At 31.7% G+C, this 26,563-nt stretch overlaps 1 protein-coding gene across 1 annotated transcript; it reads left to right on the top strand.

The window, feature by feature from the left end:
- The first annotated feature begins 18,306 nt into the window (after positions 1-18,306).
- Positions 18,307-25,477, top strand: LOC139494249 (uncharacterized). The gene is made up of 5 exons (XM_071282418.1): positions 18,307-18,396; positions 19,490-19,577; positions 20,341-20,511; positions 22,610-22,861; positions 25,245-25,477. Exons 1-5 carry the CDS (start codon positions 18,307-18,309, stop codon positions 25,475-25,477), a joined length of 834 nt encoding a protein of 277 aa, XP_071138519.1.
- The last annotated feature ends 1,086 nt before the right edge of the window (positions 25,478-26,563 follow it).

Genomic DNA, 26,563 nt, shown 5'->3' on the forward strand with positions numbered 1-26,563 from the left:
AGATTTTGGCAAAATTTGACATTGTCCAATAATCAATGTAAAGTTACTCATTTTCATTGATTGTTTCGTTGAAAATCAAAATGAGTACTATTTTAGACGTCATGAAATAAACACAGGTACGTAAATGTTCAAGAAAAGGTGTTTCCCCTATCTAATCGCTGTATCAGTTTTGATTCACCGTGATATTGGTCAATAAACCCTAATTTGAAATTTAAGCTAAAAAAGGGGCAATTTTAGGGCCTTTTCGAACCTACTTTGTGAACACAACATACAGACATGATAGGTAAAAATATTTTTAAAACATTTGGGTACAGCAATCAACAATGTGTTATAATCTTAATCGCTATTAAGACAAACAAATATGTAACAAAAAACACAAAATAAAATTGAGAATGGAAATGTGAAAAGCACATAAGTAAAAATGAAAGACAAGAATACAAAAATGTATCATAGCACAATAACACAATAACGGTATGTATCAGTACTGAGTCACGTCATATGTAACAAAGAAAAACAAAAGGCAAATAGACAAAGCAAACTAGCAAAAATGAAAGACAAGAATACGAAAATCATCATAGAACAATAACACAATGACGGGATGCATAAATACAGAGCCACATCAAATGTATACCACCACACACATACTAAACAGTAAAATTAATATTTATAAGTAGTAGTTTCTTCTACTCTTCAAGAGAAACGGAGAAATAAGTTAAACGGCAAGTCAAAAATGAAGAAAAAAGTTAACTTTGCCTCAAATATGTTTAATTATCATTCAATTGTGCACATTGTACAGAAAGAAATGTATGAAAAGAAGATATCAACATTGAAATTGCAAAACTAGTCATTTAAAGCGTCTCAATGTTTGTATATATTTGAATGGAACGAAAAAATGGACTATGTCAAAATGGAAGGACTCCGTTTTCTCTTTGTATAGGACCCGGAAAACGACAGCTTTATAAAAAGCAACGTTATATTAAAAAAAAGATGTTGTATGATTGCCAATGAGACAAATCTACACAAGAGACCTGTATCTGAACATTTTCCGTCAAACGAAATTCAATATTTATTTTAATGTAAAGCAAGCATGTCGTGTTGAAATCTATTTAAAAGGGAATCTTTCGAAATAAGTAATTAATCGTGCATGTAACCCCACCTTGATTGATTGGAATATTTATTAAGAAAATCGCATTCAAATGTGTGTCATTCAATTTACAAGGCCGAACAGTTTTTATACACTATATGAACACTTGGATTTACATAATTCATAATTTAAGAAAAAAAGTATTCGTTTCTCTGTATTTCGCCGTAAAAGTTTTCGTTTTTTTTCAAAGCAAAATTATTTTTATATTTTGTCAATAAGCAGGAATTCAAGTGTTTACGGAATCAAATAAACGATAAGTTGTCCTCTTAATGAAATCGTTTTCCAACAAGGCATCACACTCCTGTTGAACGATTTATTTTAATTTACTTTATACGGTTTTGCAATTTTTCAATGACAAAACCGGATCATGCTTTGATAGATTTAGGGAAGAAACCGGGTCATACACTTTGACCGGGTCTTTCAATGTTGACATGGACCATTATTTCGTACCCTGAACATAATTACAAATATTGAGATGCACAAAAAGTTTAGTTTTGCAATTTTCCGTCTTAAAATTTTTCTGTCTTTAACTTTCTAGCTTTAGTACAGTTTTCATTTGGGGACACTCACACGAATAAAAATGAAAGCTAATGATGTATAAAAACCTAATACGTTCTAAACAATATGACTTTGATAGTCAAGATATTATTTATTTTATGGATTGTTAATGTAGGTAGTGTCCTAAGCAAGAAAAAGATAACATACATCTGATTATGTTAATTAATGTCAAGCTCCAATCTACTTCTCACATACATATTGCAACAACGATGTGCAAGAAACATCGTTCCATCGGTACGAAAAGGATTTCAACAACTCTGCACAATCCTGATTTCTATAATTATTAGGCTGGTTATTGCCCCAGTTCGTGAAATCTACAAATGTGTCATCATAAATCCATCGCCATGTTCCTTCTTGGACAATATCATGTGCACCAATTCTCAGTTTATCAATGTTTTTCTCTGAAAGATAACATAGATTGATTTTTCTAAAAACAATGAGCTGCAAAGATTTGATGCATTTGAAATATCACATAGTTCCGTAATAAAAACTGTATGTACTACTTCTTGTGATAGTTTTTGAATAATTCGATAAATCATGGTATTTATTAACTGGATATTCACGGGTGTATCACTATTTGTTCCGATGATATAAGATTTGACCAAAATCAGCCAGTATAAAACATGCATAACTTATATAACAAGGTTCCGTTTTGAAGACCGTACTTTGACCTTTAATGGTTTACTTTTTTCAAATTGTGACTTGGATAGAGGGTTGTCTCATTGGCACTCATACCACATCTTCTTATATCTATATCGTGAGCCTACAATTCAGACGTTGACGTTTGGTGCTGTAAATCATGCTTGTTTTATTTGTTACTTTGTATCTTCCTATTATCTTGAAAATTATAATTGAACCCGTAACCAGCAAAATTGATCAGCAACACTATGTATCCAACTAATGTACGAGACTGAATATACCAATCGGGTTCTTCTAATTGAAAAAAATAAATAAATAAATAAACATTATTCTTGTCATGCTCTCGAGATCGCTTCATCCGAAGCATGGACAATTAAGTAAACCAAAGTGTTTTCATGATCTCCAGAGTATATGAATTACTTTTTTTTATTATCCTTAGTAATCGCCATGATTGAAAATATAACAAAGGAATAAGGTAAATAATAAAGAAATATAAACAGTCACGATCGATTGAATGAAAGGATGCAACAGCAGTTCAAGGAATAAAATATCCAAAAGTCATCCAGCGGTTTACACACACTCTTCTAAATCAGATACACAATATACCAAGTTATACATCGATCGTTACGAGTGTATACTCACCAATCATAACATTTTGCAGCCAGATATTTTCAGATGCATCATCTATTTTAACCAAGTGAGAACCTTTCCTCTGGCAATCAGTCTGAAACGATAAAGTCGCCTCGATATGTGTGTCATCTGTTTATCAAAATTGCCACATCAAAGTTTACACTTGCACTATATTTTACGTATTACACAAGAGATCTTCCAAAATCATTTAAGGAAATATGTAGGCATAATTTAAGGTACATGCACAGCACATCCAGATGATGGACGTTTTCAGTCTTAAAATTATGACTTTTTAATAATATGGTATAATTCTTTTTGTAAAAGCACTATTTGTTATACACATATGAATCATTGTAATGAGAAAAAATAGAAATCAACAAAAAAAGCGTAATTGAAATATTACGATAGTGGTATCATATTTGGTAAGAATTGTAAAGATACCCGTAACTTTGTTAATATGCTAGAAATTTAAGCATGTGCATATTCAAGTTAAGATAAATCAACAATTTATCAGTTGCTCTAATCAAAAATATCAATTGGCCTGGAGAACGATGCATTGCTATAGAAAACCGTAAATGTGTACGGTAAATGTGTTTGGTAACGTTCAAAATAGATTAGGAAATGTGCTAATACCTTCATTGAGACAAAAAGACATTATATTTTAAAAAGTTTGATATCAATATTCATTACAAATACTGAAACGCTTGCTAAACACTTTAAACGTATTATGATTTTCATAGGCAGCAGTTCATTGTTTCAATCGAGCACATGTTTTCGATTAAGAAATGAAAACAATTTGTGCTTGAATTGCAAAAAGACTATTTAAAAAAAAACGCATTTCTAATATGCCAATGATTGAATAAAAATCTGATAATTTCATATAAAACTATTTTCACTTGTTACAAAAACGTAAAAAGAGTAAATACACAACAATATTATCATTAAAAATAATGCACGATTGTCACCTCCTTAAATAATTACAAATGTTTGTACATATATGCAAGTTATGAGATATGTTTAAAAGTATTTTGGCTTTGAAGGAAGCACGGTAGTATTTACCCTTCGGAAACTGTGTTGCTTTTTATGTACATTATTTAGGTCAATGTATCAGAGCACTCTAAAAAAACAGGTTCTACTGAGCATATTTTTCCCAAGCTTTGGGCTGAACCAGGTGTAGAAAAATATGAAATATTTTTACATATAGATGTTTTATTATGTTTTTATGTTGTATTCAGTGCATGATAAAATACATAGAAACACTACTGGGGCTAATACAGATACATATTCAAATTTGTTTCTGAATATCATAATAAAAGTATTTCAGTTAACTGTGTATATAAGTTCTGTTCATTGAAAGAATGTGGTGAACATTTTTTATAGGCTATGCTTATCCGTATGACCCAGTAAGTACTACCATGCCACCTTGAACTAATCAGTTTCGTAGAGAAAATTATGGAACCGATCATTTAATGTTGGTGTATGTGTGTGTGCTAAACAGGCGGTGGCGAGTGGTATCATTTGGTTTCAAATGACCTGAAAACAGACAATTGTCCATCTTTGGACTAAAAAATACTTGTTTCAAAATCATTAACTGTAATAAATGCAAGGATTGTCAGATTTTTTCCAGGCAATCCGGCTTCATTCACCAATAAAAAATTGAGCACAAAGAAGTAGCCAAAAGTTCTTCGAGTGTCGTATAAACACGAATCAATGAATCAATCAACCAATTAATACGCTAATAAGCGTGTTGTAGGTATGACATATGTGAAGAACACATAGGTGATCAAAATCGTAATTAATTTACACCTTGCTGAAATTTCATTTAGTTTCGCAGACTAATACAACTTGCATAGCTTAACATCTAATTCCTCAACGTAATTTTTATACATGTTAAGTAGGGCTATGTACTGTTCATATTATCGTTACTCAAAGTAGTGTAAAATTTTCTACCATATGCCACTTACCTCAGAATCTTCCCACGTTTTTTTATCAGGTCCGATGTAATAACAATGGCCACCAAATACTATCCATCCGTTCTCACATTGTATTTCTGAGAAGAAACAAATATATAATACCATACCTTAACTGAATTTTCATTCTGGTATAATACATATAACAAGTTCATTTAATGTTTTGCCCGGAATATCTAAACTATATTTCACACATTACAGGTATCTACTTATCAGATGGAGAGGTTTTGGATATTTATCAGTATACCAGACAATACCTTACAATCTAATTTTGGATGTAACGCGTCTCCTGATTGGCTGACAATGTTTTGTCGATCAGCTCATATACATTATTTTCTCATGTGACCGTGACGTCGTCAACGTTTTTCATTATTTAATTCGGCTTAAAATGAAATTGAGAATTAAATTATAAGGAATATTTTTTCTGTCTATTCGAAATAACATCAAAAATTTGGTGCACACTTTAAAATTACCCTAAAATAAAATAAATATTACAGTCAATCCTTAAATAACAAATGCAATTACAGAATTAACTCTGAAGGATCAAGAGATTGACGTACTTGAACCTGCATTTCTATCACCTTTGGTATCGTAACTTCATTTCTGTCGACGACCACGTGATAACATCTGATTTTGTCAGGTGTTATGGACCTCCCCCTTTTTGGATTAAATTGTAGTTCGGTATTTTCGTCACGTGATTTTCGATACATTTCACATATATTCGGTGACAGAACAATTTGTTTTGCCCTCCCTCTTTATCAAAAATACATTATGCCAATGTTGTTGATTTCGTGCTATTTTTGTTTGCTACCTTTATTTGTCTTTTCTAGATCAATTGTTGAGACTAAAATATCGGTAAAAAATGTCAGCTAAATTTATAGAGTAAATGTCTTACCACAGATAAATATAGATTTCCATTTTCCTGTTTCACAACAGACAGCAAAAGGTTTCCCAGATATTTTCATTCCTTTCATACACTTATACATAATGCCGTGGCCCAGGTCTCTTGAAAGTCCAAATGGTTCATTCAATAGAGCATTGGGGACATTAGGATTTCCGATACAATCTAAAATTCATTTCTTTAATTAATGAATTAACTTTATTATCACAAATAGACTAACACAACATGTATGAACAAAGATATACATAGTGGCATATTCCCAGCAAGGAAGTTTCAAATCAAAAACAACATTGGAGAATATAATGGTATACAATTGGGTTTAACATGCATACATATCTTATAAAGAGGGAATTTTGATTCGATTTTGAATATCTAACTGTGGTGTTCAGATTGATCGACCAAAACAGACATTTATTAGTAAGCCTATAATCGGGATCCAGGGAATCATTATTTGTTAAATTCTTCTTACGAGTGGAGTGGTTTTTAAATGACATGTACTTTTTTAAGTTCATGTGTTCCTTTAAATATTTTTTAAAAGCATATACAATTTGCAATATTTCTTGTAATTTTGTTAGGTAAATATAATATTTGTAAGCAAAAAAATCTTATTTCTTACAAAGTTAAAATTGATATTTTCAAAGTTACTAAGTAGAATAATCTTAATTTTCACAAAGGCAGTTTAATATTTGTCAGTTTCAAAATGCAGTTGTTTAGTTCATGCCAGAAAATGGAGACAATATGATGTGCTATGATCTCTTGTTCTTCTTTGCACAATTTACATATATTGCTACTATTAATTTTCATCTTGTAAAGTAGTGTATTAGTTTCACAGATGATATCAGATACGTTCCTTATGTCGTAACTACAATACCCTTCCCTTTTCATGAATGTGACCTACCGAATAAGACTATTTACCGGATTTGTAATTACATGAGCAACTAGACAGGTATCACATGTGGAGCAGGATCTGCTTACCCTTCCGGAGCACCTGAGATCACCCCCAGTTATTGATGGGGTTCATGTTGCTTAGTATTTAGTTTTCTATGTTGTGTCATCTGTACTATTGTTTGTCTGTTTGTCTTCTTTTTTTTGGCCCATGGCGTTGTCTGTTTGTTTTCGATCTATGAGTTTGACTGTCCCTCTGGTATCTTTCGTTCCTCTTTTGCATTTAATACTTTTAACAGGTCATTTGGACCTTTCTTTGATGCAAAGAAAATACGTATATTGAAAGGTAACATTGCCTGATTTTGCATATTCATTTACTTGTACATGGTATACGATGATCATATGAACACATAATCTATATTTATGGCAAGCCGTTCTCCATAAAAATGTGTTTACGAAATTTGTATAACATGTTTAAACAATTAAACACTAAGATTTCAAAAGTGCAAACTGATAATATTTAAACTGAAAAATACACACTGAGAATTGAAAAATACGCTATCAAAATTGAAAAATACACACTGATAATGGAAAATAACAGACAATGAATTGACAATTACACAGAGATTAACTTAACAGAAAAACAAACACTGAAAATTGGAAACTAACACTACAAACTGCTCAGAGTCTGAATTGACCAGTTTTTGTGCTCGACCAGTAAAATCGAGCACACATTTTACTCGACTAGTCTCGACATTTTCTCGACTGTACTTAACTGTACTTAAGTGTACTCGACTAGGTCTCGACTTTACTTAATTAGTCTGATTCAGTACTTGATGATCTTTGTGTAGTCTGAAATGGTCTTGACCAAGGCTCGACCTGTCTCGACCTGTCTTGACTAGTCTCGACCTGTCTCAACTAGTCTTGACCTTCAAGTTTAGTTTTGACTGGTGTAAATCAGCCCATCTAACTAAATTAAATATTGATATTACAAAATTCAAGCTTATAAGGTAGTTTGATTTATTGCTGTGAAATGAAAGAATTTAATTTTACAATATGTAAAAATAAAAATTATTATATAAAAATTCAGATAGGCATCTTTAATTTTTTTAATAACTTTTTAAAATCAACTTGGATTTTCATCAAACTATGCAGCTATCTTAGATATATATCAAGCTTACTGAATCCCATTTCATTTAGTTTTTTGTTGTATTGCTGTAAAATTTAAGAATTAAAGTAATCTTGGTAAAAAAAAAGCTAGGATTTGCAATTCGACCAAAATAGAGATAGAACACTTTAATCTTTTTAATAACTTTTTCAAATCAACTTTGATTTTCATCAAACTATGCAGCTATCTTACATATATATCAAGCTTACTGAATCCCATTTCATTTAGTTTTTTGTTGATTTGCTGTAAAATTTAAGAATTAAAGTAATCTTGGTAAAAAAAGCTAGGACTTGCAATTCGGACAAAATAGAGATAGTACACTTTAATTTTTTTTATAACTTTTTCAAATCAACTTGGATTTTCATCAAACTATGCAGCTATCTTAGATATATATCAAGCTTACTGAATCCCATTTCATTTAGTTTTTTGTTGTATTGCTGTAAAATTTAAGAATTAAAGTAATAGTAAACGTGATAGATCTCTGTAATCTTTTTTAAACTGTTTTTAAACTTACATGCTAATTCACATGTTGTTTTATCTTCTATCAAAACACATTTGTGTCCTTCTGCACAATTGTGTCTTGCACATTTGCCTATTAGGGCCTGAAATGAATAAATAATTAAAAGTGTCAAAACAAGTTGTTCTTCTTATTCCGTGTCCGTCCGAATTTGTTCTTTCTTAAAGGTGATTGCAATGCAGAAAATCCTGTAATAGTTTTAATGACAGGTACATTAGTTTACTGACGCCGACTAATTATATTTGTCTTACCTGGTATGAATTTGCATGTAAGAGAGTTGATGCACATGTAGGATGAATCGCTTTAGCAAATATACAAGTGCTGTGGATTTATTCGTTGGATACCAATTTTCGTTGGTTTCTTGGGCACAGACGAACATTAATTCAAATGTACAACAAATTACATTTCTTATATAGACTTTGTATGCAGAGATTTGCAAGACAACGAAATCAAAAATCCCAAGAAATGCATGTTTTCCGCAATCTACGAAAATTGATACACACGAAAATACACGAATCCACAGTAGATTTACTAGATTGCAAATTAGAAAAAAGATTTTACAATTGACGCCCTTTTTATCTATCTTGTTTATTAATTTAAAATTAGGGAAAATAAAGCTAGTAATTTTGCCCGTTTTTGAGATACAATCAAATTAAAATTGGGAATGATCGTAAGTGAAAAATAATGAAGATGCCGCTTGATTTCTGATACAAAATGAATGGAAGAAATGTTGTTTGTCTGTGAGACAAATATGATAGTAATGCATGTAGCAAATTATACAATTTTGTTTCAAAGAATGAATTAAAAGATGGATAGACAACAGTATTTTGCTGGATAAGTTAATACAGTCAAATTCAGATTCATTAAGGAGCAAGAAATATATCTGTTCAGCTTAAGCAAGGGAAAACAAAATTAACACATTGGATCGTTTTGAAACTACTAAGCATATATTATACTTCACTTCGGTGTACTCAAATATCGTTATAAATGTGATTTGTAGTTTCATTGTTATAATTGTTATTCCAATTGATTTACCATAAACTTCTACTTTAAAAAATCATTTATAGGATTAAACACATTTTTTCTAGAGGTTATTGATGTGTAAACCTGGGCGATTTTCTCGGTTTACACATCAATAACCTCTATAAAAAAATTGTTTAATCCTTATAATTCTTAAGCCAAATATTCCCGATTTTTTATTATTTTTTGTTGTTGTTGGAATGGCTACTATAATAACCATCAAATGACAATTGATAGATCGGAACTAAGAAGTTGGCTGCCATATTGGCTTTCTAAAATCCAAAAATGTTCGATAAATGCAACAGAATTTAAAATGAAAAAGCACTACCTCAAAAACTTCATTTTAATATATTATCCGAATGTAAAGCGTACAAGTAACGAAATGATCTTTCCCTTGAACGTTTATTAGTGACGTCGTGTTTTGCAATGACGTAAATTCGTTTAATCATGCATATAATTTCGCGGAATTTTATTTAAGCTTTAATTTTGTACATTTTCGAAGCTTTATCGCATTAATTTATATGCATTAGAATAGAAACAACTGTCATGTATTTGTTTTTTAATCTCTATTAGCTGAAAATCTAGGGATTCCTGCATGTATATGTATCACGCATGAATAGATCACAGGGAAGGTTACGAAAGTAGTTTCGGAATCAAGTATTTATAGATATGCAAATCATATAAGAATTATATTTCCATGTTGTCTTTATTTGGCCATGACATAGTAGCACCCAAAGGGAACAGTAAAACTCTCTTAAACTACACTTGCCGGACTCAAATCAGTTTTCAGCCAATATTGTATATCAGTTGCTCGGTATAGTTAAGACAAAATGAAACGAAAGGCTAGGGAGGTTACTAAGTATTAACAACAGGTCAAGTTTCCATAATATACCATGTTTACACGATACTCCATAGGAAGAAACCGACCTATGGTTCAAAGTAAATTGATTCGATACTCTTACCTTTTGTTTGTAAGTTTGCAGTCATTTTAATTGATTTATATTAATCTCTAGTTTTTTATACATGCATTTTCAGACAATAGGAACATTATATTTGATGATCGGATGAATGGCTGTTAAATGTGCAGTGGCAAACTAAATGCATATTCAAGACAATAATTATTTTGAAGCCAAATGCTGCAGGTGCAATGCTGATCTTTGTTATCCTTAAAAACACTTAAGCTTTCAAAGGTGTACTGTATTGCTTTGAGTTACCTGGTTGCCTGTAATCAGAAAGATAAAAAAAATATATTCATCTTTTCTGTTGTATGGACTTCTAAGTAATTAGTGAAACTTTGTATATCCTAAATGCTTTGTACATATTTACCCTAGACCACGAACTTATATTCGATGAAAAACATCCGTGTTCCTGTACCAGTTTTACATCCGAGTTTAGATTTCCATTTATATCACACATTTTCCAGCCACGTCTATAACTAACATGAAAGCAAGTTGATGTTTTCATACATTCTTTAAGACATGTTAGAAAACTTACTTTCAGTAATCTACGAAGTGCAGCGTTGCGGTAACATTGTCCGTAAATTATCTCCCCTGGTTTAGATATTTGAGAATTTTGACAGTCAATGTCATCAGTGTTACAAACATCATTCAATGACCAAGACGACATTGACATCACATTGAGTAGAACAAGCAATAACGTTTCTTTTTTCATTTCAGAGAATCATTTCTATATTTTATCCGATCAAACTACATATATTTTCTTGTAAGATTAGAAATCTGCAGTGAAAAATGTAAAATGCAAAACTGGATTACATTATCAATACTATAGTCAACCAACACAAGGAAACAAGCATGACAGAGAAAATGCTGATGAACATTCAATAGTAGATGACGTTAAATGCCATTATCCTTCAAAGCTCGTTGCTATGGTTTAATAATTTGTCGATATGCCCTTTTGTTTTTTGTCACGATTAAACATTCTAAATACGAAACAAAATGATTTATTCATACTGATGATAACAAATCGCCATTCAATGTGAAAAACCTTATTTCTAATTTACAGTACGATCTGCCAAATCATTCGTGCAGAAATCTTTCAGAGTTGAAGGATAAAATTTTCACGTCTTTGAGATCTAAATACACTTTGACGCGTTAAAATTTCTAAAACAACCTTTCACTTGTTTCACAATAACTATAAAAGGTGTAATGTAACCTTTTATTTGAAAAGGCAAATCAACACTATTGTAAATACAATATGGACAAACAGACAAAAACAATTGTTCAATGTGGTGATTGTACATTTTACTTGGAGTTCGATATTTTATTGTTTTTTTTATACTATTGGAAGCCGATATTAAGCCATTTGAAAGCTATTTCCTTCTCTTTTTTTTAACAAATATGTGAATAATATATATCTTCTTGGAAAAATAATTATTACAATGTACTTTTACAGATAAATTGCAATAAAACGGCTTTGCATTTGAATTCATATGTATATTATGAACGCTTAGGGAGGACAAACGTTGACAATTAATTACGGCATGACAGTTTTACTAAATTATTTAAAACATTCATGTTATGTTGTCATAACTTGACTTTCATTTACAACACATTTTTCTTTTTTTTTCAAATAAACCAACCTTCCCGAGAAACAACGTTATAACATATTTCAAAAACATATTGGAAGTTTTTAATCTGGTTGTTAGATCAGATATCATGGAAACATGCAAAAAGCATGATACTTGAATCAACTTCGGTCCTAAAACGTGATCAATATTTTCCAGTAGAAAATTCACGTATAAAATCGAAATAAAAAGAATATTTGACAAATCGATTAAATCTAAAGTGTCATTTACCATACTGTACATGGTTGTACATGCTTTTTATTTCCTTGTAAGTATATATACAATAAATATTATACTAGCAACGATATATAGATACAAATGTATAATAAGATGTGGTATGAGTGCTCCATCAAAGTCACAATTTGTAGAAGTAAACCATTATAGGTCAAAGTACCGTCTTCATCACGGATATGCATATATTCCATTTAACATCATAATAATACGCATACAATCATATGTTTAATAAAAGTCGGGTTTACTGGTGTAGTCATTTCTTAGATTTTAGAACACTACTTTATAATATGATATAATTCTAAATATATTGACTGGGGTATAGAAATATGGTCACTTGGTCTTCTCCCGACCGGCAGTAAAACGCTAGCCGAAGTGGGGCGTCCGTTTGGCTGTGCGGGATGTATCAAGTTCGCAGTCACGTCCGGTCAGAAGGGGGACGTTAAATCCGATGCCTCGTGTAAAGAGAGTACCACGCTCTTTGCACGTTAAGAACCCTTGCAAAAACTCTCTGAGGGGTCCGTAGGTGGCCTGTTGCAAGGCAAAATTTCTGTCCCTATCCAATATACCCTCTTTTTACGGTGGCAGTCCAAATTTCTCCGACCATCATCCCAAGTGGCCTCTATTGTATCAACCCTTACAACTGCTTACAAACCAAGATGAAAGACGCTAGCTGCGACATGTTCAATAGTTAATTAAGTATCTTATGGTTCACTGAACATAGTTGTTTTTTTACTTTATTTGCATTTTATTTTGTTCAGGCAACGTCGAGGAAATATACATTACATTCACAAACAGTTTTGTAATACATGACCTTAATCTACAAAAATTGGTATCTTTAAAAATGAATAAATCCATAGTATTGCACGATTGTTTTAACGATATTTCAATTTGATTGTTTTATTGAGATTCATGTACATCAAACATAATTGTTGATTTGATTATAATTCTGCAGCATTATATTTTTTGATAGAAACACAGTTCATAGATCAATAAACAATGGCAATAACAACCATACACTTCAACATCAACTACACGCCTGGTAAATCATCTAATCTGAACCAAATGTTGAGACGGAAAAAAGTATTCTGGCACTTCCTGTTGAGCTTTTCTGGTTCAAAATATTCAAAATAAACACAGGGTAGGTCGACTTTTCGTCAATTTACTGAAAATCAATGCGTTTTTTGTAAAATCGGAGAATGGCATGCCATAGATAATGGAATTACAGTTTATCTCGTGTATAACACAAATGAATATGATTTAAAATGCAATCGTAATGATTTTTCTCCAGCAGGTAAATGTGGCCAGCGCAGTCAGCTATTGACAAATTGACAGTGATATCATTGATAAACTAGCATATATATCAGTAAACTAGTATTTTTCTAAAACATTATAAACATAAAATTACAGTTTGTTCTTTTTCTTTACTTATAAAATTTCATTAAGCTAAATATGTTATAAAGTATGTCATGTTGAGATTTTCTGGTATCGGTTGAGATATTCTGGAACAATGTTGAAATCTTCTGGTGAATGAAATTTTCAACTATAAAAAAGAAGATGTGGTATGTCTGTTAATGGGACAACTGTCCACAAGAGACCAACATGACACAGACATTAACAACTATAGGTCACCGTACGGCCTTCAACAATGAACAAAGCCCATACCGCATAGTCAGCTATAAAAGGCCCCGATATGACAATGTAAAACAATTTAAACGAGAAAACTAAAGGCCTTATTTATATATATAAAAAAAATAACGACAAACAAATTTGATTCAATATGTAACACATAAACAAACGACAACCACTGAATTACAGGCTCCTAACTTGGGACAGGCACATACATAAATAATGCGGAGGGGTTAAACATGTTAGCGGGATCCCAACCCTCCCCTTACCTGAGACAGTGGTATATATAACAAGGTTTAACTCATCAGATGGACAAAAATACAATTGGACGTGGCCGAGTTCTTGAACATCCCGACAACAAAAAGACACTAGGAACAGATCTGAGAGTACTCGCAGTTATCTGACAGCTAGTTCAAAGCCACTAACAACTAATAAAAAAATCATGCAACTAAAACTAAACTATCAATCCGTACACATCCAACATCCAATGAATTTAGTGTAAAGACGTCATAAATAGTCAGAGAAAAACATGACCTTTTGTAGCTTAGTATCAATTACATATACAACTGTCAAAATTCATAAACTTGCCGTATATTGTTTGACATTTCAACAGTAATTTTAATCTTGTCTGTAGTTATCACAGCAGCTTCTAAAGAGGCCTTTGGTTGTAATAGAGTCTAAATAGTAAATAGCTGTGTTTAACTAGATACCCCAATGATGATTGTGGCCAAGTTTGGTTAATTTTAGCCCAGTAGTTTCAGAGGAGAGGATTTTGGTAAAAGTTAACGGACGACGGACGCTAAATGATGAGAAAAGCAGGGTAGGGTGAATTTTCCATACAAAGTATGGTTTTCAACACAGAGAGAAAATCTCGCATTATACAAATAATATACTTACCATTGCTGAATTGTACTTGAAACATTTACCAGTCATCTTCCCTTGCCCTTTTCTTCACCATTTGTTGAATTTTCGAACATCCATGTACCTTCCTGACTTAGGGGAGGTCAAATTCGCTTACTTACCTATAATATAACAAGAAATCCATTTCATAATTACAGTAACTATTTTCATATACAATTACAGACACAGTATGTGCTCATGAGAAATTCAAAATAAAGACCATAGATATTAGAAGATGTGGTATGAGTGCCAATGAGACAAGTCTCCATCAAAGTCACAATTTATAAAAGTAAACCATTACAGGTCAAAGTACGGTCTTCAACACAGAGCCTTGGCTCACACCACACAGCAAGCTATAAAGATCCCCAAAAATTACAAGTGTAGAACCATTCGAACTGGAAAACCAACGGTCTATAAAAAACGAGAAACGAGAAACACTTATGAAACACATCAACAAACGACAAGTACTGAACATGAGATTCCTGACTTAGGACAGGTGCAAACAATTGCAGCGGGTTTAAACGTTTAAATGGTACCAAACCTTCACTCTTATCTGTAAAGTTAAAACAAAACAACAAATTGGGAAGATCATGGTACATGCAATGACTTTTAGCGATCTTAAGCAAGTTTTTCAATCTCGATTAATGAAAAAGCAAAGATCTAGAGTACCAAAAGAATGTACAAGATGCTCCGTAGGCAGCTAATTTTTGTTATTGATATAACATATAAGTCATCACTTAAAAATGTTTTTGTTCGAGGAGCATCAGATCAATTTATTATGGAGAATCTGAAAACCGTTTTGTATGTGTCAGTCAGGTTAACCTTTTTTTTGTGTAATAATTTCAAAGTCGATCTGTTGTTTGAAGATAATTATTCTAAGTAAAAACAAAACATCCACTCCTCGCAAAAAGACTGCTATGCATCACAGCAATCCCGTGCGTTTTTAAAAGCTTGCAAGGATGACAAAAATCTTCACTGAAAAAATCAGTACAAGTATTTCGAAAAAAAAATTCTGACATACAACGTATCATTTACTCCTTTTCAATAAAAACTTTACATGACTTAATAGTTTATGTACAGTAAATCACTATTATGTAATACCAACGTTATTTTGAAAGGAGTGATTACTTAACATGATAACCAGTTAAATATAACAAAAATACCGAACTCCAAGTAAAAAATCTGTAAGCAAATGGCAAAAATCAAAAGCTCCACTTATACACACTATCATATCTAAAATGTGCAACTCCTACATAAATTTTACCGTTTGAAATATACTGTCATTGTTGCCATGGATGTTCGTCTGCGAATTAATGACACCAAAACCACTATCATATTTAACATCTTCAAGAAACGTAATAAATTCCTTGGATTTAAATATTTTTTAAGTTCATAAAATAAAGAGTGAGCAATACCAATTCAATGGAGTACAGTTGCAAGCCTTAGTTGTTCATTTCTAAAATTTTGTTTTCAGTGTCATTTGTCAAGCAAATAATTCTTCAACGTAAACTTTGAGAAATGTAGCAAATTAAAAATATTCACCTATTGTTCAAAACAATGCCGAACAAAATCAGCTGGAAGATTTATATTAAAGGTGGTTGGCAAAATTGAAAATGTTTGTTTGATTGAATTGTCGATGATGTAACCAATTTACATCTGTAAATTACTTAGTAAGATCTATAAGTCGGCATAATCCGAATATTTATAAAACACCGACATATTTTTCTTTGTTATGCTTTTTTTTTTCGTTTGCCTGGAACTTTAATTGTTTGCCAGCTCAAACACCCTTACACAAACCAAAGGCACATGGTTTCAAGAGAGTGTTTGAATATCGATTTCAATTCGTGTAGGTAATATTTATTAACCGTCATAACAAACGAAAACAAGAAGGATTATGGATATAACAAGAACATTGTGCCCCATAAACTATAGGGCTATGTGATTTTATTTTGTCATGTTTCTGCATTGAACTGCAATTGTCGATCAAATTGTCGTGTATTGAGTTTGTAATAAATAACGAGATACACATTTAAACATAATCACTCATAATAAGGTAAATGTTGTGTTACTCAGGTATTGTTATGTTATCTTCTAATAATTTAATTTTGGATGTAAAGCGTCTTCTGATTGGCTGACGTTATTTTGTTATGAGCCCATATTACAAATCTAGTAGAGGGTCTGGTTTATGTTTTATGATTTGAAAAGTATGGGAAATACATTTTAAGATGAAATAATTACATTAGATGTATGTTTCATTATGATACTTTATTCTGATTGGCTAACTGCACATCACGTGTTATTCCGTAAGCAATTGCATTGCTCAATAAAACTTTTCATTCATGATAACACGTGGTCCCACAATAAAGTGCACAGGTGTATTAAATAAAACAGTAATAAAATTCGTGTTTTCATGATCATTGCTAAAAACATGTAATTATAAATATTTAATGCTTCTTTTTGTAACTTCATAGCGTTGTAAAAGCGTTGACCGTGCGCACATTTTTAGTATGAAGCGCTTCTGCGCTTCATACAAAATGTACTAGGTCAACGCTTTTACACCTCAATGAAGTTACAAAAAGAAGCATTCAATTCTTAATTGGTAAAATTTGTACATCCATCATTCACAAATCATATGTTAAAGAATGACGACTACATCCGCTATTACAAAGATAACTTTTTAAAACGATATTTTAGCCTGGTCACTAACCAGGCAGGACTCAACTGGAAACCTTGTCACTCTGTACGGACATTATAGTATACAATTTTAGATATATACAAATGAAATTATTTGTGTGAAGTAAAACATAACAAAATGAATGATTATCGAGTATGTGATAAGTTTATGTCAAGTATATACTCCCTAAAGTGTCGATCGAAAAAGCAAGAACTTTTCCTTTCATATATCATTTATATTATTTTTTCCAATGAATAAACATGTAATATCCTTCGATTTCAAATCATATTGATGCATTGAGATGAAAGAGAACTTAACTAAATTATTTATAATTTAAAAGGACAGAAAAGGCAAATCATCACCAAAGCGAATTGAGATATCGACAAAACCTATATTTGCTAACTTTATACAATATGGAAATACAAGTTCATATATTATTAATTTTTTTTTTCATGAAATTCTCTTTTATTTTGGATTTTTCCGTTTATAGTTAAAAACAACTGTTCTGAATATTTCTAGTTTTGAAGCTATTGCAATATAGTCGAGTAATTTATGTGACGTATTACACTGTAGCGTGATGCACCCAAAGAAATAGATAGATATGAAGGAAGTGACGTCATTGTTGCTTTTACAAAGTGTGATGTTAACATGTTCTTGGTCGTTATATGATGTTTGTGACGCAGATGATAGCAAATGTCAAAATCCGCAAATCCTAACACCAGGGGAGATAACTTATGGACAATGTTATCACCACGCTGCACTTCGTAGATTACTGAAAGTTAGTTTTCTAGCTTGTCTCAAAGAATGTATGAAAACGTCGACTTGTTCTAACGTTAGTTACAGGCGTGACTGGAAAATGTGCGATATCAATGGAAATATAAACTCGGAAGTGGAACTTGTTCAAAAACATGGATGCTTTTCGTCCAACATATCTTCGTGGTCAAAGGTAAGTCTGTTCACTGATTATGTAATATTATTAAAAAGTAACATCATGAATTTAATAAAACCCCGCGGGAAATTTAAAACGGAAAGTCCCTTGTCAAATGGCAAAATTAAACGTTCAAACACATCAAACGAATATATAACAACCGTTAAGTTCCTGACATGGTTGAGATATTTTCTGAAGAAAATGGTGGATTATATATACCTGGTTTTATAGCTAGCTAAACCTCTTTTTTTTTTCTTTTTTTAACAACAAATATATTCTTTAATCTAACGATTGTTTGTTACAACTATACTTCACTGTCCCAGAGCCAGGGGAATTTTCCTGGAAATAATCAGAATATAATATACAAAATTGCATAAACTTTGACTATATATCAAGTATTCTTTTAAATCAATTTATTCAAATGTATGAAAATACATTTTGAGAAATTATTTTGCTTTCGTTCATAGCCCTTCTTACTTCCTTTATAAACAATTCATACACATCTAATCATTTCAGTTTTTGCTTTGAAACATAGTACACATGTATGACATAAAAATGCTAAAACCTAAAACTGTCAAAAAAATTTTAAAACCATAAAAACTCTGATCTGATATTTTGTATCAAAATACAATATGTTCACCATGTTTACCTGACATCTTATTTTTAAAATAGAGTTGTACAAGAATTTGTTCCATTTCATCCGAAAAATCTTTTAAAAAGAACATGTATGAATGGTTTTACGCTAGTTATGTTTTGGGGCCCTTTTCTTCCTTTGTTATAGAAAAATGTAAGTAATAGTCTTCTTCTAGATCTGTTTTGCATTGCAAATGACATTTACTTTTATTATAAATGTTTCTTTTAAATAACAACTGCTATGTTGGAATTACATAGTTAAACAGTTTCAATCTAAACATTTTCACCTTTTTCTCTCTAAATTGAGGTATAACTGTTTAGCTATACAGTAAATTTTGGTGTCAATTAACATATAGAATCTTACTTATAGTCAGTATGAATTTTCGGCCTAATTTCTACATTTTCAAAACGTTTTTTGATAGTTGTTATTCAAAGTTATAACATTTCAAAAACATTTAAAAGGATTTATGTTATTCAGAACTTAGTTGGCAAATGTTCTACGCATACTTGTGCAGAGGGATACAAATGTGTTTTGAAAGGAGAAGTAATAACATGTGTAATAGCGTGTAAGTATCAGGTAGAAGAGATACATTTCATGGGTTAGAACCCAAATATTTTGTTGTTAGGCCTTATTTAGAGTATTTTTTAATTGTTTTATTTACTCGGCTATATATGGATGTATTTTGGTGAGGTTTTGTGTCAGATGTTCCTGCTCCATGTGTTTTTACCATACGATACAAGGACAAATTTTCTGCCACATAAAAGACTAAAATGCTCATAAAAGGTCATTTTCCAAATTATTAAGCAGATTTTTTTTTTTTTTATTTAATTTGAGAACCAAATAATACCAATGCAAATATAAGGGAAAAGTCCGAGTCAGCCTTTTCCCGCCATATTTAAAAATAAAATATCTCGAAAAGAAGCTCCATGACCTATCAGTATTTAAAGCTTGTTTTGTTCCGTAACTAATGCTCTTCTAAAAATTGTGTATTATTGATTTTTTTTAATTTCTTGAATAAGTACATCCTTACGCGTATTTACAGTTTACAGAAACAACTTTTTCTTTGTATATGTTGTAACCTACTATTAGGAAACTAATATAATGTAGATGCTTAACAAACTGTTAAATGAGTCATGGTAATGAAACATATTTAATTGTATATTAAAAGTTGTAATGTTTAAATAGGAACGCACAATCCATAGTTTTTATTGAGGATGTTCAAAAAATAGGAAATAAATTTATCATTTAAGATCAATATAACGCCTTAATGAAATAATTGAATACCAAAAAAAAAAAAATACGTTGTAAAACATTGTAATTTTTTTTAGATTGTACTGGAAGACCATTTGCTGTAAATGCTGAACTGGACGAACCATTTGGACTTTCGAGAGACGTAGGACACGGCATGAAGTATATGTGTACAAAAAGGATAAAAATGATTGGAACACCTTTTGCTGTCTGTCTCAAAACTGGACAATGGAAATCTATGTTTATTTGTGGTAAGGCATATCCTACAGACGTGTACATTTTATCTTTCTTCCAACTGAGCCATAGCAACACCTGCATTAATTGATAACAATTATTTTTCACTGTCCGATATTTGTTAATGTGTCATATCTTTCTTTAAAGTTTTTTGTTTGTGCCGTAAATGTTATAAAATCAAAAGCTTTTTATACCACTTTGCATACACGTACTGTTACTGATATTGGACAATCTTGCTATGGATGCGACATTCATACAAGTGAGAGGTTTATTCAGCTATAAAACCAGGCTCAATCAACTATTTTCAGCATTAAAAAATGCCTGTACTATGTCAGGAATATGACAGTTTTTATTCATTCGTTTAATGTGTTTGAGCTTTTAATTTTGATTTTTTCCCTTTTGGTGCCTATAAAGTGCGAAACGAAGTAGAGAAGAAACGAAACGAAACGAAACGAAACGAAACGAAACGAAACGAAAAGAAAAGAAACGAAACGAAATCAAATTACGGATCATTTGAATTCTTTTGTTTTATCTTTCTAAATATTATCCTCTTTTTAACCAATACTAAAATTAAAGGTTAATAACTGTAACTAAACTGCGCAATGATAATATAACAGGAGATAGTATGATTGCGACTGAGGCAGCTATATCCAACATTGATCAAAACGACGCGGATGTGAGCAGCCATGTCACCGTACGGTCTTCAACAATGTGAAGCTATAGGTAGTCAAGTATAGAGAAGTACAGGGGTAATATATCCGATACTCCGAAAGATGTAGAGAACACACAGGGGTAATATATCCGATACTCCGAAAGATATAGAGAACACACAGGGGTTATATATCCGATACTCCGAAAGATATAGAGAACACACAGGGGTAATATATCCGATACTCCGAAAGATATAGAGAAGACACAGGGGTAATATATCCGATATTTCGAAAGATATAAAGAAGCCACAGGGGTAATATATCCGATACTCCGAAAGACATAGAGAACACATATATAAAACAATATAACAATGTATAGATCAATCTGAATTCGATATGAAAACAAAACAACCAACAAATAAATTTCATAAAGTATCGATTAAAGCTTAATATGTAAATTTCTGAAAGCTATTTCAAAGAGAATTACAACTACAATATGCAGTTTTCAGCTGATTTATACACGTCCAACAGATTATTCTACAGTCAGACAAATAGAGAAAGCTTTACCTGTTTATGCAAAAAAGTATTAGTATCGAAGATATTTAGAGGTTTCTGATTAATATTATCATTTATTATTTTACAGCGCGGCATAGTTCATAGGTAGAACTATGATATCATCGAATACCAAATTTATCTTGAGCACTTTAATTGCACTGCATTCTTCTATATCTTGAAAAGATAACAGAAATGAGAAGGGGGGGGGGGGGGGTCTGGTCTTTTCATGTTGACCGGGTGTCTTTTTTTAACGCTACGCGGACAGATTATTGTGTTCATGTACAATGTAGACAAATTATTTTAGATTTTTTTAATTTTTTTTATTTGAAAAATGTTGGCAAGATTTTTATTTCTTTTAATCCAAGTGCTGGATATTTTTTTCTAAAAAAGACCCCCCCCCCCCCCCTTATAAAGTCAAATGGTCCGTGCCTAATCGTGTCTGTCTAGTAAAACATATAGAGTTCATAATCAAATATTATATATTGTGTTTAAGCCGTTCCTAAACCACAGCTTGTTAACGTTTACGCTGAATTTCACGGGTTATTTTCTCAACTTTACAAGAATTTGTATCAAACTAGACAATAAATAATATTTACAATTATAATCGGCTTAATATTCAATTTGATTTCAATTTTATTCCTATTTCGTTTCATTTCGCTTCGTTTCGTTTCTTTTCGTTTTGTTTCTTTTCGCTTCGTTTCGTTTCTATTTCGTTTCGTTCCCTTTCTTTTCGTTTCTATTTTGGTTCGCACTTTATATGCACCTTCTCGTTTTAAATATTCACATGGATAAAACCAAAATCCAAGATAAAAAAAGCTGACAAAAATCCAAAAACATGACAAGTGAACTTCCTTGAGTAAAGATTCATTAAGTACAAAAAGTAATAAGATTAAGATTATTCTAATTGCAGTTTTATTATATGTATTTTATATCAATAAAGAAGAAGGATCTCTAGTTTCTCATCACAAGCCAACTGGTCAGAGCTCTATTTTCTGTGCTGAGGGATACCTATGCGAACCAGAAGCAGGGGTGGACGGAATTAAACAGCTCACCAACATCTTCCATACAAAACGGGAACTGGAACCTTTTTGGTGGGTCAATCTCGGACAGGTGTATACGGTACTAAAGGTGGTCAGTACGAATCGGATGCATAGCTGTTGTGGTAAGTAATATACTATGTTATAAGACAGGTTTATGTATATTGATTATACTTTGATCCACCAGGAGCGCATAGAACGATCAATCCACCAGGAGCGCATACAGCGCATAACCACATAGAACCAATACAAAGTAGCAAAGTCAATGCAATATGAAGTTGTCATCTTAAATTTATCAGCGGTGTATAAAAGGAACGTAAAACGTTAATTATATGCTGAAAATCCTTCTAGGATCGAATTCTGACTATGAAGCGGATAGACGTTGTTACCTAAGGTATTTCAAATTTCTAAATTTAGCATCTGTGTATGCTTAAAAAGCGCATCAAGATCGAATCACCGACTATTAAGATAGTTTACTTAGCAATTTACCAGCATTTTTATCATTAGAAATGAGAATCGAAATAGGAAATGTGTCAAAGAGACAACAACCCGACCATAGAACAGACAACAGCAGAAGGTCACCAACAGGTCTTCAATACAGTGAGAAATTCCCGCACTCGAATGCGTCCTTCAGCTGGCCCCTAATCAAATATTTATACTAATTTAGAGATATTCGCGCCATACTCAAGTCCAAATTGTACACAAGAAACTGAAATTTAAAATAATACAAGACTAACAAAGGTTATAGGCTCCTGACTTGGGACAGGCGCAAAATGCGGCGGGGTTAACATGTTTATAAGATCTCAACCCTCCCCCTATACATATAGCCAATGTAGAAAAGAAAACGCATAACAATACGCAAATTTAAATTCAGTTCAAGAGAAGTCCGAGTCTGATGTCAAAGAAAATAAACAAATTGAAAATAATACATAAATGACAACAGACTACTATAAAACTATTTAAAAACTTAATGTTTATTATATCTGTAAGATCATGACATATGCTATACATAGTTTAATAGATAGACTTTATTGAATACTTCCTTTAGGTATTCAAGAACTAATTTAAGGGATACTTAATAAAAGATGTAGGTTGAATACATTGTTAACAGCAAATGTGCATTAAAAGTTGATTGATTAAAAAACATCGGAATGTTGTTGTTGTTGTGTTTTGTTTCGTTATCATATTTGACACTTTCTTTAACTCTGTATGTAATATATCTAAAATATTCATTCTTCAAAGATATTTTATTCTCTTATTTTAAAAGTTAAGTTTGATATTGGGACTCGAGAGGGTTAACAAATGTAGTTTCATTACAAATTGTGCCTGAAACCCCTTCTTTTCTTTTCACAATGTTCATATACTTTCAGATTATATCAGTGTTATTTTGAACCTGCATTAACATTTTTAACCAAGTCTCTTATTGTAGTCCTCTTCAATGTAGTATGTGCTCTCTCTCCATCAATTCATTTAAAATCCCACGGTGTATGTCAAGATGAAATGCAAATTGAATTTAAGCATACTTTATATTAGGGATGTTAACGAGTACTCGAGTATTCGAGTGACACTCGATGGTACCGAGTAAATTTTACCAAAACGATACTCAACTAATCGGTTTCCTGTTAGAATAAATCAGAACGAACATAGGTTATGAACAAGAGCATCTTTCCAAGATTTGCACTTTAGCCTAAAAATTTTAGTCAGTTTACCACCTCTGTATCGTTAGAGCATATATTTTCCTAGCACCTAAGGCTATAAGTTACCTTTGAAAGTTGAGAAATCGCCTCGTTCCTACAAAGCGGAAAATTATATATTTTAGAATAAGAACAAAGCAGTTGCATCATTTATCGACCCTCAGAAATTGATTAAATTTGAGTCAACAGTAAAACTCTAATCAACACTCCTTTCATGATTATTTAATTTGAATTTTGAAGGTTCCATAATACTGTTGTTTGAGTAAACCTTTTTTCTAAAACTACAATTTTTAATTACTTGATTAGATTATTGCTAGTTTACACAATTAGCACAAATGGTAAATATTTAAATGAGATATCAATTATGGTGTAACATTCCTTTTACTATTATCTAGTCATACGTAAAACTGTTGAAGGTTTAAAACCAAAGACACCCGCCCCCAATAAATTAAATGGATAATAATGTTTTTTTGGGGCCTTTACAGCTTGCTGTTCGGTGTGAGCCAAGGCTTTGTTTTGAGACTGTACCTTGATTTTTAATAGTATACCTTTAAAATCTGTGCCTTGGATAGAACGTTGTCCTATTGGCACTTATACCACATCTTCCTTTATCTATAAAATTGTGTGTTCCATTTTGTAAATGTTTCACCGAGCGAGTACTCACGAATCGCCCGTAAAATCCGACGAGTACTCGATTAGCAAATCTTCAATGAGTTGACATCCCTTCTTTATGGAGATAATTGAGATAAATGGCAGTAGAAACTTTATAAACATATTATGTTAAATCAATACCATTTAAGTTTCTTTATTGTAGGTAGTCGTCTCAGAAAAATGTTGATTCATGTCGGAGAAAACTTAGACACCTCTAACATGGAGCTATGTGGTCAGTTCATTGGTCCAGCCGTAAGTGGACAGGTCATAGTTACACAGTGTAACACATTACCAAAAGGACAAAAAGTAAAATTAACGAGTGTAAATACCGAACCAAAGGCATTTCATCTTACTGAAGTTGAAGTGTATGGTGTTGATGGATATTCTTCATATTAATCGATATACATGTATATATTTTTTTGTTCAATTAAAGATATTCATGATATATATTAGAATTATCAATCGTGTAGTAATGTTAAAAAGTACAGTTGTGTTCATCTTTAAGGATTTTCGCTTGTTATGTTTTGGAATTTTTGTCAGATTTTCGGAATCCTCTGGTTTGCAGCATTTGACACCTTTTACATGTATAATTATCAGCCATCTGTAAAAGTCTTATAGAATCTTTGTTATCTTTATATAGTTTTTTTTAGAACTTTGACCTCTCATTGGAAAAGCTATACAAAATCAAGAGAGAACATTTTCCCGCCAACATTTCAATGGCTAATATCTCGAAAACAAGCACATTGATTTATATATACCAACGGCATTTCACCTCACAGAAGTTTAAGTGTATGGTGTGGAGTGAATTCTTTATGATCATAATATATTGTATTTTAGTTTAATTAAAGATAATCATGATAATGCATTAGACCTTATAGTGATGGTAACAAGGAGTAAAATTGAGACTGGGAATGGGCAATGAGACAAAGAGCAGACAACAGCCGAAGGCCACCAATGGGTCGTTAAAATGAACTTAGCAACATAACAATGATGTAAAAAATTAACAAAGGACTAATATCAGTTACTGACATACTAGCTCAATGTATCAATTAAACTGATAGAAATATTATGTTTTCGTCATATAAAAATCAAGTACAATCCCTCCCTTTAGGGGTAGTATCATACCATCATACAATATATAAGAAGACTAATATCCCGTATCTAACCCGTATCTAGTATACAGCTGTGTTCTTCGTTAAAGCGAAAACAACACCATAAACAATTAAAAAAAAGGCCATAGTAAATAATGTGATAAACCTCCTATCACTCCTCCTTTTCGATAAAAGAATGATCTGTGTTTTCTAAAAAAAATCAGAATGTCCGATGATCTTGATTTCACTTCGATATTCATATACAATTTAATAAGAACAATTTAGAGTAAAAAGCAGTGGAATTACCAGATTTTAAAATAATAACTAAAATGTTGCACGAAATGATTAAGGGGTTAGGTTGAATATCATATAGAAATCAATTAAATTCAGT

The sequence above is a fragment of the Mytilus edulis genome, chromosome 11 (assembly GCF_963676685.1).
Source record: "Mytilus edulis chromosome 11, xbMytEdul2.2, whole genome shotgun sequence".
In the NCBI taxonomy this organism is placed as follows: Eukaryota; Metazoa; Mollusca; class Bivalvia; order Mytilida; family Mytilidae; genus Mytilus; species Mytilus edulis.

Excerpts from the sequence above, each read along its gene's own strand:
- LOC139494249 (XM_071282418.1), top strand. The coding sequence starts at position 18,307 with ATGTGCGATATCAATGGAAATATAAACTCGGAAGTGGAACTTGTTCAA. Across the intron at positions 19,578-20,340 it reads AATAACATGTGTAATAGCGT|ATTGTACTGGAAGACCATTT; the intron begins GTAAGTATCAGG and ends AATTTTTTTTAG. Across the intron at positions 22,862-25,244 it reads TCGGATGCATAGCTGTTGTG|GTAGTCGTCTCAGAAAAATG; the intron begins GTAAGTAATATA and ends TCTTTATTGTAG.